General features: G+C 38.7%; 1 protein-coding gene across 19 annotated transcripts in view; it reads right to left on the minus strand.

Moving 5' to 3' along the window:
- The window catches only part of NEK10 (NIMA related kinase 10), a 231,216-nt gene that overhangs the window by 152,887 nt on the left and 61,139 nt on the right, over positions 1-17,190 (minus strand). For 18 of the 19 annotated variants that reach the window (XM_045436366.1, XM_045436359.1, XM_045436363.1 and 15 more), the window contains 6 exons: positions 13,889-13,991; positions 13,658-13,786; positions 12,945-13,082; positions 9,798-9,843; positions 6,978-7,099; positions 6,738-6,840 (listed from right to left, as the gene is read on the minus strand). In XM_045436366.1, coding sequence (XP_045292322.1) covers positions 6,738-6,840; positions 6,978-7,099; positions 9,798-9,843; positions 12,945-13,082; positions 13,658-13,786; positions 13,889-13,991 — 641 coding nt within the window. The remainder of the gene's footprint in view (positions 1-6,737; positions 6,841-6,977; positions 7,100-9,797; positions 9,844-12,944; positions 13,083-13,657; positions 13,787-13,888; positions 13,992-17,190) is intronic. The other variant, XM_045436360.1, reaches the window with a different exon arrangement.

Below are 17,190 nucleotides of genomic sequence, written 5' to 3' on the forward strand. Positions count from 1 at the left end.
CTCCAACTGTAGAGGCTGAAAGCTCACCTAGATGGTCACTCTTATGGCTAAGGGTGGTCACATGACTCGGCTTTGGCCAACACAATGTAAGACATATAAGGGGGACCTTCTACGAAAGATTTTCTTTAATGATAAAAGGGGATAGCCGTAGCCGAGTAGCTGCCATCCTACTTCCTGTCTGAATTTGATAATGATGCTTAGAGCTCTGGCCAATCTGCTGAGGATAATGGAGAGAAAAGACAGAAATTCTTTTTTTTTTAATGTTTTTTTTTAATGTTAATTTTTTTTTAATGTTTATTTATTTTTCAGAGAGACAGAGACAGAGCGTGAGCAGGGGAAGGGCAGAGAGAGAGGGAGACACACAATATGAAGCAGGCTCCAGGCTCCGAGCTGTCAGCACAAAGCCCGACGCGGGGCTCAAACTTGAGTTGTGAGATCACGACCTGAGCTGAAGTTGGATGTTTAACAGACTGAGCCACCCAGGCGCCCCATCTCCTTGAACTATTAAATCAGCACTAGAATCGCCCACCTCCAGACCCCTTGTTACGAAATTACGTGTCCATTTGGCACAAGCCACTGCTGGTCTGGCCTTTTGCATCCAAACAGATCTTAACTGACACATCCCCTAAACTGGGGAATCTGTTTCCAATCTTTCCTTATGGTACCCCTTACCTACATCACAATTATCCTCCACATCCCATCTGATCACATAATTTCCAGCCTGAAAGTTTCCAAAGATAAGTCTCTGACCAAAAATCAACGTTCGAGCTCCTCACCCACCCAAGTTTCTATTGTCTTGGCATATTGAACACCCTGCTAGTCCGTAAGCGCACCGGACTGCTTCAGGCCTCTCACCCTTTGCATTTGCTGTACTCCCTGCCTGGAACGCTTTCCTACTCCGCTCCTCACCTGAAGGCTCCACAGGCAGAGTCGTCACATTTTCCCCTGTGCCCGATAGTTGTGACAGACTATAGAACTGTATAGATATTAGTATATATACAATTCTGTAGTAAACAATTATAAAATAATTATATAGTAAACAACATATTATATATTTCTATATACAACTATATGTAATTGTAGACTATATATTTTTTTCCAATTCTCTTGGAAGGAGAAATACACCTTCACCCTTTCAAACTTGACTTGCTTTGACCAATGAAATCAAGGCAGAAATTTTAAGAGCTGAGGTACGGTTGCTATGCCTTTTCTTCCCTGCCTCTGCAATGTGGAAACAGGTATAGAGGAGCTTTTAGCCAGCCTGGGTCTCTGAGTATGTGCTAAGACAGAAACCTTGCTGTTTTAAGCCAGCCAGTGTGGACAAACGTTTTCTTCTTTCTTTCCTTCCTTCCTTCCTTCCTTCCTTCCTCCCTCCCTCCCTCCCTTTCTTCCTTCTTTTCGTTGTTTCTTTTTTTTTTTGGTAGCTATATTGGATTATAGCTATTAATTTATATATTTTATATATTTTATAAGGTTATTAATTTATTTGTTTTAAGTAATCCCTCCACCCAATGTGGGACTCACACTCACGACCCTGAGATCAAGAGGGGTATGCTTTTCTTTTTTTTTTTTTTTTTTTTTTTTTTAAATGTTTTATTCATTTTTGAGACAGAGAGAGACAGAGCATGAACGGGGGAGGGGCAGAGAGAGAGGGAGACACAGAATCGGAAACAGGCTCCAGGCTCTGAGCGATCAGCCCAGAGCCCGACGCGGGGCTCGAACCCACGGACCGCGAGATCGTGACCTGGCTGAAGTCGGACGCTCAACCGACTGCGCCACCCAGGCGCCCCATGAGGGGTATGCTTTTCCAACTGAGCCAGCCAGGCGCCCCAAGGACAAACTTTTCCTATAAAGGACCAGATAACACATACTTAAGGCTTTAAGAGCCACACATGGTCTTGGTCACAAATTCTTTGGTTTTTCAACAGCCATCTAAAAATATAAAAACCATCATTAGCTCACAGGACATACAAAACCAGGCCACAGGTGGATTTGTCACACAGCCAGTGGCTTGCCATTGTTTTAAGCTGCTGAGACTTGCAGGTCAGCTTGTTACTGCAGCATAATATGACCTATCCCAACCAATATATTACTATTTTGCATAGACAGCTTTCTGGTCTTTATCACGCTGTAATGCAACTATGAGCTCCATAAAGATAGTAACCACGTCTGCCATGCTTCTCTTGTTCACAGCCAGACGCGGCAGCTCAGGAGTTAACTGCTGAATGAAGAACTCAACGTCTCTCCCATAAGACTGTGAGTTCAAGGAGCAGAGGACACGGCTTTCATCTAACATCCACCCCGACATGCCTGGCATATGATGGCATTTGATAAGCGCTCGAGTCGTTGATAAATGTTCCACTGAATCAAGTGTTTTTTTGTTGTTATTACAGTAGCAACAACCAAATATCATTTGGGAAACATGGGGAAATGTGCACAGCCCTTTTGGTTGCGGGATGAACACGTGACCTCTTGAGTCATGCACTAAAGCCCATGTATAAAATCTATTAGCATAGTTGACTGAGTTTTATTTCTTCCTTTTTTCTTTTCTTTTCTTTTTTTTTTAATTTGGACTCAGGGAAGAAAATGGGAGCATGAGGGGCTTATACTAAAATGTGAGTATTTGAAAAGGTCAAGAAATGTGAAAAGGTGGGTCTACAAGCCAGTTCACTCCCAGAAGATCCCCTCCTTCTGAGCCATTCTATGATGGTACAGTATGGGTTTTACTTGACAAGTGGCAGCACTTAGGGCCAACCTTGACTATGCTTTGCCCCGCGTGCCACTGAGGCAGGTCTGTTCCCTCATATGGCATCCAAAGGTTGCAAATAAATGCAGAGGCAAGAACTGGGCATGTTTCACAGAACAAGTCATTAAAATATACAGTCTTTTAAATGGAAATATATTTAGACATTAAAATTAGACAACATTTGTAAAACCACACATAGCTAAATATTAGTATAATAAGAGAAAGTTAATACTTTCTTCTCTGCTGCCTTATGAAGGCAAATTCCCAGCTAGTATGCTTACTACAAATAATTGCACACCAACCTCAATCTTAAAACAGCTAATTCATCTACATTAAGAAAAAGAGAGAGGTTCCTGGGTGGTGCAGTCGGTTAAGCATCCAACTTTGGCCCAGGTCATGATCTCGAGCCCCGCGTCAGGATCTGTGCTGATAGCTCAGAGCCTGGAGCCTATTCAGATTCTGTGTCTCCCCCTGTCTCAGTCCCTCCCCCACTCACCCCTGTCTATGTCTCTCTCTCTTTCTCTCTCAAAAACTAAACATTAAAAATTTTTTTTAAAGAATTTTTTAAAAAAATTCTTTAAAAATTTTAAAATTTTTTTTTAAAAAAGAAAAAGAGTAATTTTATCTTTTCTAAAGATTTTCTTCTGCTTATATTTTCAATATATTTTGTCTCATGCATCTTAAACATCTCTTGCCAATTCTGTGTTTTCCTGGGAGTAAATAAGCCTTCTAGCACAAGAAAAGAGAAACGTAAAATATTCCAAGGCTGCCCCTTTGTGGTGACATACTTTCACACATACCACAGCTTATTTTTATAGGCTTTATGAATTGCAGCTTTATTTCAACCTCCCAAAATACGGGCATCTTCTACATTTGGTTTCAAATTAATGCTATATATATATTTTTTTTAAATCTTTATCTTTGAGAAAGAGAGAGAGAGGAGAGACAAGAGTGTGAGTCGGGGAGGGGCAGAGAGAGAGAGGGAGACACAGAATCTGAAGCAGGCTCCAGGCTCTGGGCTGAGCTGTCAGCACAGAGCCCAATGCGGGGTTCGAACTCACAGAGTGTGAGATCATCATGACCTGAGCTGAAGTCAGCCGCTTAACCGACGGAGGCACTCAGGCACTCAGTCTGGTGGTATTGTAAGTAAGTAAATAAGTAATGCCTTCAAATTTGGAAGGAAAATGACTTCCATCTGAGAATACTACACCCACCAAACTACCAAGAGTACAAGGGTCCCATAAAAGTATTTGTGAATGCAAGCATCCAAAAATTATAAAATCCCAAACATTCTTTTTTTAGGAAAGTACTGGAAGATACACTTCAGCAGAACAGGAGTGATGAATCTCTAAATTCTACACCTGAAACTAGTATTACACTGTATGTTAGCTAACTGGAATTTAAATAAAAATTTGAAAAAGAAAAAATAAATAAATACAAAGCGAGGGAAAAACACAGGATATAAGAGAGACTCCAATTAGAAAAGGAACAAATGTAAGTTTCAGGACAATGGCCGTGCAGCAGACCTAAATTCAAATCCAATCTACCTTGGCACCCAATCTATAGGAATTGGGTGTCCAAGAAAACAGAGTTAAAAGTAACTGCCCTGTGTGACCACATGAAAATAGTACAGAGAGGGCTTTTATAATCCTTTTAGAAGACGTGGGAAGAAGAAATAATAGGTATGTAGAAAAAGAAAACAAACAAAAAAGAAGACGATTATTAACTCCAAGAAAAACAAAAAAGGTCTATGAGAAAGGAAAGGTGATCAACACTGAACAATAATTATACAGTAATAATAATGTCAACACTGAATATTGACTTAACGCCAAATTGTGCAATAACTATATTGGAAGGATAGATCAGGAAAAAAAAGAAATAAGAAAACTAAATCCTCAACTATCACAATAGGAAATCAAATGTCAGAAGAAGCTAAAGAGAATTAAAAGTGATCATTTTAGGAAAGCAGAACTGGGGATTGCAAAAAAGGTGTTTCTTTATAGAATTTTTAGCACTTCTATTTTTATTTTTTAGCACTATTTTATTTTGTAAAGTATTTTGATGGGCAGTACTGATTACAGAAAATAAATATAAAAATTAATAAGTTAAGTTTAGATAGAAAATCAAGCTACAATAAAAGAGTAACCTCGGGGCGCCTGGGTGGCTCAGTCAGTTAAGCGTCCGACTTCGGCTCATCATGATTTCATGGTTCGTGAGTTCGAGCCCCGCATCGGGCCCTGTGCTGACAGCACAGAGCCTGGAGCCTGCTTGGGATTCTGTGTCTCCCTCTCTCTCTGCTCCTCCCCCGCTCGTGCTCTGTCTCTCTCTCTCAAATATAAATAAAAATGTTTAAAATGAAAAAAAAAAAAGAGTAACCTCAACATCTTTAAATGTAACCAAAGGAAATAATTGCAGCTGATCTTAGTAAGAAAATAAAGTGCAGCATTGGCCGATACTCAAAAACATGGCCTGAATAGCCATCAGAGACACCATATACCAACACAGAACAAATCTGTTCAATCCTATTTAATAATATATAGATATAATAAATTTGATTTTTAATAATTCTCATTAACTTATAAATTAAAATACCTATATGTTTACAAATAGGAAAAATTATTAAAGGAACACAAGTTAAATTTAGAAATAGAAAAAAATAAAAGCTCGTAAGTTTTTAAGATAAGTAAATATTTTATATTATATTGAAATTATAATTAATTTCAAATGATTAAGCAAATGTGTGTCCAAGATGAAGATTCACAATTCTTTGGTCTCATTTTATATTTCACAAAGTACTGGCTTGGAAATATTTCCAAGTAACTTTGCATTGGAAGTTACCTATAGAGTTTCTGTTTGGGGCTGCTTTTTATATTTTAAACTAAGATATGATGCTCTACTATAAAAATCTGGACAATAGATCTAAGTGTTGTTACTGAAGACCTGAAGACACATGGTTATGGTAAAAGTGTACATTTGGAATTGACCTTATGAGGAATTAGATTCTTCTAAAACTAAGAGAATCAGCTTTAAAATGCTATAATGTGTCTCTCACATCAATAACATTCAGGGAAGTGATCTCCAGAGCTGAGTGCCTAAGGCAACCCATTGGAGGTCCCCCCCAAATATTGAAATCTGTGATTTTTTAGTGCACCCCTTTATATTTTATTTGTAGACTTATATACATTATGTCAAATAATTGTACAGTGCTATGTGTATAGAATTTATAAGTGAGCATATTATACTTTGGCAGTGTATTACAAAAAAATGTTTTACCAATGGAATGTCATGAGCAAAAAGTATTCAGAGACCACTGATTTAGATATGTGTAGCCCTGCTTAGAGTTGGTGAACGATTCATAGTCTATGAGAGGAACATAACTATTCACGAGTGAAAAGCAGGAGAACGCTGATGGATCAGTCAGGCTGAAAAGTGACTTTTAAGCTACGATTGAGAATTACACAGTTGTGGAGATAATTATACAATTTTATCTAACATTAGACCTACCTGCTTCAGTTGAAACTATTTTCATAAAAACTGATGCTGAAATATACAAATGTCTAGAATTTTCACAGCCTTTGATACGTACACTTGTCACCCATTTATTACAGTCTCCGTTAAGAGTTCAAAACAATGCACTCACATGAAGTAGAGAAAAAACCTAGAAACCACTGAATTGGGAAGTAAATCCTGAAGCATCCTACCAGTACTTTATTCTCTCACATGGGAAAAATGCAACTCAATCAAGAACTACGCCGGTGACGTCCAGTTTAGTAGCCCCTCGTCACATAGGAATGTTTGCCTCAATGAAAACTTAATAGAATTTAAGATTCACATCTTCAGTCACACGAGCCACATTTCAAATGCCCAAAAGCCCCACAATGCACAGTGCAGATACAGAACATTCCCTTAAGTCCAGAAACTTCTATCGAACAACTCTGTTCTTGAATCATATTCGGGAGTTCTTAAAAACTTTGAAGATTCTTATACTTACTCACTGTTACTTTGTCCTTATCCCCCAACATAATGTTGTTTGGCGTTAGATCTCTGTGGACAATCCTCTTTTCCTTGTGTAAGTACCGAAGAGCTAAGCACAGCTTGAAGCAGCAAATAAAAAACAAATTTTATTTCCCCAAATACACACGTAACCGCTGATGATTACTACACACATCTCTAAGAAATCAGCTCAGAAATTCGCTGTTGTTTTAAAAAATTAATGAAAATGAAAGTGTACCTGTATAAATATTTTCCATAGTCTTTCTTCAATAAAATGATGCTGTTTTTCCTTCAAAGAACTGAAATGCTCTCCAAGAGGGGCCCCTTCTATCAGCTCCATAACTATATATAACCTATCATCTATGAGAAAACAAGGGAAATATAACAGAAATTTAAATTCAATATATTTAGAAAAATGCGTATGAATTAGAATCTGAGCTTCCCAGTGTGTATGCAGGGCGCGGCACTGAAAGAATTAGAGAGGGGCTAAGATCCACTCAGCCCTGGGGGCGATGGGGGTGAGGGGCTCTCCAGGCAGCTAGAGCCCAGTGACAGTCTCTTCCGGCTACAGGCTACCTCCCAGCATAAGTTTACGCTGGCAAAAATGATCATTTTCGACACACACCAAGATGTGGAATGACTGGGAGGTGCTAAAGAGAACGAGTAAATGATGCCAAGCCCAGGAGCCTTTCCTGAAGAACGTTCCTCTCAGCAGTTTAAAATTTTACCCTTAAATCATGTCAGACATTCAGAAAATTGTATTTTTGAAGCGGACTGTTGCCTAGCCTCATTGATGTACCTGACAGAATTTCGCACCGGAATCGTGCCACGGTCTTGCAATGACACAGCTGAAAACACAACCCATGATGGAAATTTCTGTGATGCCCCCTCTAGAGCAAAGAGAGAGCTGGACTGCCAGGGGTTTTATCTTAGGGCGACCGGGAACCTCATAACGGTGCTCATCTCCTTACCTTGGGTGCCAAGAAACAAAGTAAATCCTACTTTCTCCTCCAAAACTGATATGAAACTATTAACAATGTAGTGATATGCGTAATCTGTGATGTTTTGGGTACATATAAAATATGTACGTACACAATATTTACAGAAATGAAATCGCACAATACATGTGCCACCACTTAATACTTTTTTATTCAACAGCCCGACATATCTGTGCACATAGATCCGTGCCTTCTTTCTGCTGCCTTCATAGTATTCCACAACACAGAGGGATCATCGTTTACTCTCCTAGAGGTAGACATTTGTATTGTTTTCCATTCTTCATTATCCCAAGAAGCACTCAGTGTATGTACTCATCTTACCCCTAGCATAACTTTTCCTCTCTTCTATTAATTGACTTTCTTTTTTTATTGAAGTATGATTAACGTACAAGGTTGTATTAGTTCTGAGTGTGCCGTGTCTATACATTACTCGGCGTACTCTGAATTCCCTTCCCCCGTCTCACCCATCCCCCATCCCTTAGCTTCATTTTTAATTTGCTACCTTTTAGTTCCTTTTCTCACAATTCCCTAATCTCTTTGATCATATTTTAGGTATTTTTAAGCCACTTCCAATTCTTTTCGGAAGATGTCAGGTTGTAAAAGTTGTATTTTTTTTTCTAATTTAAGATAAGTTGTGTCACTTCAGTAGTTCAAGTCAGAAGCCAATCTTGACCTCTAATGGGATGTGCGCTAAATTGTAAGAAATGACTCTAATATCAAGAATTCTATTATCAGGGGGCCAGGATTTACTGGACAGTTTCAGCACTGTGTTCCTTTGACTCATCCAGGGGGAGGGAGATGGACAAAATCATAAAATGCCACAGTACACGATAGGTTTGCATAATAATAGCACTTACAAAGAGGCAATGAGGAAGTCCCAACCACTGCTTTGTACATCCTTCCTCCAAATGATTTACTTTTAAACCTCATATGCGATGCACATCATCAAGGTTTATCAGTACTTTCATTGTTTCAGTCAAAGGTCCTGCATTGTTTTAAACCTGTAACTGAATTTGGCTTTACCTCAACCTTCCTCACCGATGACCTGCCTGCAGAATCAGTCAGGGATCCATTGCCACCTTGTGGCCATTATCAGAACTTCAAGTAAAAGAAATCTCAAAGACGTAGCCCCTCTGAATTTATTTGGGGGCGTGAAAAATGTCATCTAAGCCAACAAAACAATTTTTCATCTTGTCTTGAATAAGCCATGATTCTTAAGTTCTCTCATTGTTCTTAAGCTTCTTAAGCTTCTCTCATTTTTTTAAACGTTTATTTTTGAGCGAGACAGAGACAGAAACAGAGACAGAGAATCCCAAGCAAGCTCCGCACTGTCAGCACAGAGATGGATGTGGGGCTGGAACTCATGAACTGTGAGGTGGTGACCCGAGGCCGACATCTTGACCTAGGCCAAAATCAAGGGTGGGACACTTAACCGACTGAGTCACCCAGAGGCACCCCCTACTTTGCTTCTCACCTGATCCTACTAAGGTTTTCTGTGTGTGAGAGAGAAAATAGCCCAAATAACTGTTTGCTTTGTTCATGCGGTGTCTTTCAGGCAGGAGTCTAAGTCCTTTATAGCTGTACCTTTAGGTCATTGATTATACCACTGTTTCACTGATGAAGAAAGAGATGCACAAGGTTTTCCACAAATTGAGAAAATAGTTAAAAAAAAGAAAAGAATTGATTAAGCTTATTTTGTGACATTCTAGTGGAAAAGTATATAATATAGATACTTTTCCTTAATTAGAAATATCATGAAGTGCTCCTGGGGGGCTCAGTCAGTTAAGTGTCTGACTGCAGCTCAGGTCATGATCCTGTGGTTTGTGAATTCGAGCCCCACATCGGGCTCTGTGCTGACAGCTGGGAGCCTGGAGCCTGCTTTGGATTCTGTGTCTCCTTCTCTCTCTGCCCCTCCCCCACTCAAGCTCTGTCTCTCTCTCTGTCTCTCAAAAAAATAAACATAAAATATACATATATACATATACATATACATATATGTACACACACACACACACACACACACACACACCTACACATGTATCATGAAAACTCATACTTACTTTCCAGAAATGTTTTGTAATAGCGTACAACATTGGGATGATAGAGCTAGAAGAAAATAAATAACAAACATTACCTTACTTCAATATATAAACTTGTTTTCACAATTTAGTTGGACTTCATATTTGAAAACAACAAGAAAATTACTGTATTTATATTTATCTATAAAATTAAGCATCTCTTAAGATATCATCTAACGGAGATTTGAGATTTTTTGGATTCTTTTTATTTGCTACCTACAAAACTAATCTGAAAATAGCAATCTCCCATAGAGCCTTTTATCAAATAAAAACAAAAACTGATGGTGTTTTATCACCTAATTTAACATTTTAGGTAAATTTTAGAACTCAAAGTAACCTGAAGAATTCATTTAGCTCTCCCCATTCCAACACCACGCACACACTGCATTGAGAAGAAACAGAAATGAAGGAATTTGTGTTGAATATGTATACCATTGTTCCTTACCACTCCTTACCACTTAAATATTTATATATACTGTTTGTTTGTTTCTACTTACATTTTGTGTCTTTCTATGCTCTCCAAACTGGTTAGTATGAAACTGAAATAATCTAAGATTTACTAACTCCATTTAAATTATAATAGTTGGCAAGGACACCCTTCTTGGCCAAACTTTAGTCAGGTTTCTCTAAGCCCTCTTCTTGACTAGGCCTCATTCTTGCCCTGCTTTGTTTCATCAAGAATCCTGCCAAGTCAGGTTAGCAAGAATCTCCCCACTCCTGATATCCAATCAGGTTCCTCATCACCCCATCTTTGATAGCTTAGGAAGTTCTTTTGAGTAATTTTCCATCTATTCACCCCCCTCACCTGGCCTGTTGGTTGTAAATACTAGCTATTGCTGTTGTATTTGGAGTTGAGCTCAATCTCTCTCCCCTGTTGCCATAGTTTGACTTCTATCTCAATAGTCTTGAGTGAAGTCTTCCTGGCCACTTTCAAGAAGCTTTCAGTGCAATCTCTCTCTTGTTATTGTAATGTTTACTTATGTATTCTGAGAGAGAAAGTGTGCAGGGGAGGGGCAGAGAGAGAGGGAGAGAAAGAATCCCAAGCAGGCTCCACACTGTCAGCTCAGAGCCCGATGCGGAGCTGGACCCCACAACAGTGAGCTCATGACCCGAGCCAAAATAGAGTTGGTTGTTTAACGAACGGAGCCACCCAGGTGCCCCTACAATTTCTCTCTGATGTAAGTTTACCTCAGGATATGACATGAAAATTCTGCTTTTTCAAAACTTTCATTTTCGACAAGTATATAAAATGTTTATAGTTGCTTTTTTATAATTTAAGTTTCTAGGCAAACCGAAATTTCTTTTATCTCAGAATTGTTGACGTTTCATTTCACTAACAAATGGCTTGCGTTTCTTTTCGGTCTTTCTTCTTGCTTTTTTGAAGGGGAATCTCGTAACTGTCCACCAAACTCCTACCCGCCCAATCCTCCAATGCAATTGAGCTCTAGTGGAACATGGCTTCCCACGAGATTGTATCTCTCAGCCTCTCCTGTAGCCATGAGAGGGACTATCACTAAGTTCGCACCAAGGGTATGTAAGGGGAAACGTGTGCTCCTGGGTCTGAGTCCTAAACGTTGGGAATGCCCCAACCCTCACGCTCTTCCTCTTCCCTCTTTGGATGTGAATATGCCTGTGGTAGTTTCAACCCTTCAGATGAAGACAATGAATGCCCTAGGAGGCAGCAGCACAGTAAGAGAGGAAGAGCCAACATCCCCCAGATGACTGCGTGGAACGGAGAACATTCCCAACCTGGTCCACTCACTCTGGATTGTTACATCAAAGAGAAATAGCCCGTTGCATTGTGAGACCTCTTGCTTAAGCCAATGTATTGTGGAGCCTCTTTCTTACTGCAGCTTAGTCTTAATCTTAAAAAATATACTCTCCTTTTCTAGTTCCATTTCTGTCACTTCTGTCTGCTATCCCCTCTTCCTTTTAGGACTCAGCGTTATTTACTATCCTTTCCATTGGTTCAGTCCTCTGGTAAGAGTGCAACTGTACAATTTTGAGTTATCTCAAAGTCCAAACACGTGCCTCTTAAATGTCCCCGCCCGGACATTTTCTTTTCTTAGGAAATGTGCTAAAACAACATCTGCCTCATCAACTCTCAAGTGGCCAGCAGATTTTAAACAATAAGGGGCCAGGTAAGCAAAAGAGTCATATTCTGGACCCTAGCTCACTGGCCGGGACTGTATCCAGATCGGAGTTCAAATGACGATACTAAATCAGCTTACAGCAAAAGCCACGCTCCAGCCTTGTGCTAGAGTGAGAGAGCACACTGCCAAAGATGAAGGTGCCCTCAACATGAGCAAACACTGGCTTCTTAAAATCCAGTGTATTATGATAGTATTTACTGTAATTTGTGAACTGGAGAAGAACTACAGATTTCAGTGAATAAAGATCATATATATTTAATGATCTTTAAGTCCCAGCACAGACACTATACAAATTTAACTCATGGAGAACACAACGCAGTGAAGCTGGTGGTTCTCCACAGGAGTTATAAATGAACAGTATCCACAATGAATGTATAAATAAGGAAAGCTGAAAAAGAAACCCATGTATTCTTGGATCACAAAATCCAACCTCACTTCTCTTCTGACATGTTTATTCTTTCTCCCCAAACACACCTTCATAATGATAGGTAATTGAGTTGTTACATTATGTCAGAATATTCAACTTATGCCAATAAATAATAACCCATCTTGGAAATCTACTTTTAGATTTAATAAGCTGTATTTGAAGAATGTTAACAGCTTGATTCCACTTGACAAAAGTCAGGGAACTGTTAGTCATATGCTTATGCATGTAACTAAGTAACCAAATATTCTCTATTCTAATGAGAAGGAAACGGATATGCTTGCAATTTAAAAAGAACGATGTTTCATATATGAGGCATTCTCTTGTAAACTCAGTCATTCTGCACCCCAAACCTTGATATAAACTCCAGAAAGTCTTTCTGTGGTTCAATGTCAAGCCTTAGGAAAAAAATCTAACTAAAATGTTACCACTTCAATGCCAATTATTTTAAACAGAACCAGTTCTTAAATAGCATGGACAAGAATAGCACAAGAACTCTACTGATGACATTTAGGTAAGGTACATATCTTCATAAACAAGAAAAGCACTTACCTGCTCTTTAATTATGGTTAATTCAGAAACAATATTCTTTACACTGCTGTCTCGATCTTTTTTATCCTTTCCAAATGCTGGGTTATGTAAATTGACCTCTTTCATTGCCAAAAGATTTTGACCACTACGCTTTCTAACCTAAAATAAGACCAAAAAATAAAATAAAATAAAATAAAATAAAATAAAATAAAATAAAATAAAATAAAATAAAATAAAATAAAAATAATAATAAAGTGGGGGTAGAAAGAGGGGGAAAAGAGATAGATTAATAAGTCACATGATTCAACCAAGGAATCTAAATAGTCTAAACAAGCAACAGAACTTTTACAATTTTATTTGTATGTACCCTAAACTCAGTTCAAAAAACTGGTTCTCTCCTGGGCAGTCTGCACCATTCAGTAGGATTTTACCGGGAACCTATCGAAAACTCTGGTGTGAATTTAGAGAAAGTGTCATGCACTAGGACAAGCCATTTTTACTATTTTTTGGTGAGACATTAATAATGGCTCTTGTCCTCAAAGACCAGTGGCCAATTTCTAGAGCTGAGAGCTGTACTGAGATAACATCAGTACAGCTATCTCATGGGCAAAAATCTAATTTGCATATCTATTTTCCAATAATGAGGGCGCCAATCCGGTTGCATGGGTGTGTGCAAGTGGGATATCTGGTTTGCTTGGGAAGGTCAGAGAAGTGTTCTCCAAGGGCAACGTCACCTTGTAAACACAGCCGAAAGCCCCACTTCCAAGATGATCCAGAACTGCATAGTTGCCTATGTATTTCAAAGGAGCTTTATTCTGATTAATGCTTTCAATATTTTCAGCAATTTGCTTCAGTTCATCATCCTAACCAAAAAAAAACAAAACAAAACAAGGAAATGGGCACTATGATAATTTGCATCCTGCCCACATAGCAGCCTGCCCAAGTATTTGAAACTCAGGACTTACCACTAACAAATTCAACTTGGATACCAATTCTTCATAAGCGCTGATATCACGAACATAATGTCCTATATCGATGAAGGTCTCAAACAGGTCGGTGGGAAAAAGCCTACAGGGAAAATGCACACACATACACTTCATGTAGGTCTTGGTAACTGTTCCTCATTCCTTCCCTTTGGGAGCTAACCCATTCACAGATTCATTACATTAAGCAAATTTAACTTCCTTAGGATATCAACAAAGCGGGGGCAAATAGTACTCACCAGCGTATCTCACAAAAATGAACTAGAACTACAGTTCTTAAGGGATAAGGAAAAGCCACCAGAGAGGAAAGTTTCTAGAGATACAACACTGTGCTTACAATTGACAATACTGGGCTGTACACTTGAAAATTTGTTAAGAGAGCAGATCTCACGTTATGATACAGGTTATACAAAGACCTTATTTGTGAGTTATTTAGGGGTGCAGGCATTAAACATTTGGGGAAGGAATGTTTATGGGGTGTTTATGGAGTGCTGAACACTTACATAAATGCCATTTGATTCAGTCCTCATGTTAACCCTAGGAGGTAAATACTAACCCCATTGTTAAATGTTTCATGAAAATAAAATAAAAATACAGGTAAATGAAAAAAAAAAAATGGAGAGATTTATGCATCCTTTCCAACGTACTGGTTTCAAGGGCTTAGTAAAATCTTTTAAGTCCACAAAAATGAAGGGTTTAGGGCCTTGAAATAAAAGGTTATAATAATTTTACTCACTTTTCTTCCCTCAAATTCAAGGATCATTTGTAAATAAAGTAACAACATAAAATGTTCCAACGCTTCTGAACAAAAGGCATTATATTAACATAAGCTCTTATTTCTGTTCTGCCATTTAACAATAGAATTCTAGTAAGAACTTGGGCCTATAATTTTGGCCAGCCTGCCCGATACAATGCCAGGCAGACCACACATGTAGGTGACTGTTTTCTTCCCAAGGGGGTGATGTTTCTGTCATGCTCACCAGCACAGCCTCGTGAGCCAAGAAAACCCAGCCCTTTCCCCTTCAAATGAGCACCTACCCTATGAAAGACATCCAGACAAATACTTTTTCTATGGATTAAGAGCAAAGGATTACACCAACTTTGGCATTTCTGAATGCATAAGAACAGGCATATATTTTGCTGTCATCCATTTAAAACATTAACTCAACAAGATACTAGCAAATCGAATGCAACAGCATATCAAAAGAATTATTCACCATGATCAAGTGGGATTCGTTCCTGGGCTGCGGGGCTGGTTCAACATTCGCAAATTAATCAATGTGATACATCACATTAATAAAAGAAAAGATAAGAACCATATGGTCCTGTCAACCGATACAGAAAAAGCATTTAAAAATTCAGCATCCTTTTTTAATAAAAACCCTCAAGAAAGTCGGGATAGAAGGAACATATTTAAACATCATAAAAGCATTTATGAAAAGCCCACAGATAATATCATCCTCAATGGGGAAAAACTGAGAGCTTTTCCCCTGAGATCAGGAATACTACAGGGGTGTCCACGCTCACCACTGTTGTTTAACATAGTGTTGGAAGTTCTAGCATCAGAAATCAGACAACAAAAGGAAATCAAAGGCATCAAAATTGGCAAAGATGAAGTCAAGCTTTCACTTTTTGCAGATGACATGATATCATACATGGAAAACCCGACAGACTCCACCAAAAGTCTGCTAGAACTGATACATGAATTCAGCAAAGTCGCAGAATACAAAATCAATGTACAGAAATCAGTTGCATTCTTATACACTAATAATGAAGCAACAGAAAGACAAATAAAGAAACTGATCCCATTCACAATTGCACCAAGAATCATAAAATACCTAGGAATAAACCTAACCAAAGATGTAAAAGATCTGTATGCTGAAAACTATAGAAAGGAAATTGAAGAAGACACAAAGAAATGGAAAAACATTCCGTGCTCATGGGTTGGAAGAATAAATATTGTTAAAATGTCAATACTACCCAAAGCAATCTACACAATCAATGTAATCCCAATCAAAATTGCACCAGCATTCTTCTCGAAGCTAGAACAAGCAATCCTAAAATTTGTATGGAACCACAAAAGACTCTGAATAGCCAAAGTAATATTGAAGGAGAAGACCAAAGTGGGAGGCATCACAATCCCAGACTTTAGCCTCTACTACAAAGCTGTAATCATCAAGACAGCATGGTATTGGCACAAAAACAGACACATAGACCAATGGAATAGAATAGAAAACCCAGAACTAGACCCACAAACGTATGGCCAACTAATCTTTGACAAAGCAGGAAAGAATATCCAATGGAAAAAAGACAGTCTCTTTAACAAATGGTGCTGGGAGAACTGGACGGCAACATGCAGAAGAATGAAACTAGACCACTTTCTCACACCATTCACAAAAATAAACTCAAAATGGATAAAGGACCTGAATGTGAGACAGGAAACCATCAAAACCCTAGAGGAGAAAGCAGGAAAAAACCTCTCTGACCTCAGCCGCAGCAGTTTCTTACTTGACACATCTCCAAAGGCAAGGGAATTAAAAGCAAAAATGAACTATTGGGACCTCATGAAGATAAAAAGCTTCTGCACTGCAAAGGAAACAATCAACAAAACTAAAAGGCAACTGACAGAATGGGAAAAGATATTTCCAAATGACGTATCAGATAAAGGGCTAATATCCAAAATCTATAAAGAACTCACCAAACTCCACACCTGAAAAACAAATAATCCAGTGAAGAAATGGCCAGAAAACATAAATAGACACTTCTCTAAAGAAGATATCCAGATGGCCAACAGGCACATGAAAAGATGCTCAACGTCGCTTCTCATCAGGGAAATACAAATCAAAACCACACTTAGATATCACCTCATGCCAGTGAGAGTGGCCAAAATGAACAAATCAGGAGACTATAGACGCTGGAGAGGATGTGGAGAAATGGGAACCCTCTCGCACTGTTGGTGGGAATACAAACTGGTATAGCCGCTCTGGAAAACAGTGTAGAGGTTCCTCAAAAAATTAAAAATAGATGTACCCTATGACCCAGCAATAGCACTGCTAGGAATCTACCCAAGGGATACAGGAGTGCTGCTGCATAGGGGCACTTGTACCCCAATGTTCATAGCAGCACTCTCAACAATAGCCAAATTATGGAAAGAGCCTAAATGTCCATCAACTGATGAATGGATAAAGAAATTGTGGTTTATATACACAAAGGAATACTACTTGGCAATGAGAAAGAACAAAATATGGCCTTTTGTAGCAACGTGGATGGAACTGGAGAGTGTT

This window comes from Leopardus geoffroyi, chromosome C2 (genome assembly GCF_018350155.1).
Source record: "Leopardus geoffroyi isolate Oge1 chromosome C2, O.geoffroyi_Oge1_pat1.0, whole genome shotgun sequence".
Taxonomy (NCBI): Eukaryota; Metazoa; Chordata; class Mammalia; order Carnivora; family Felidae; genus Leopardus; species Leopardus geoffroyi.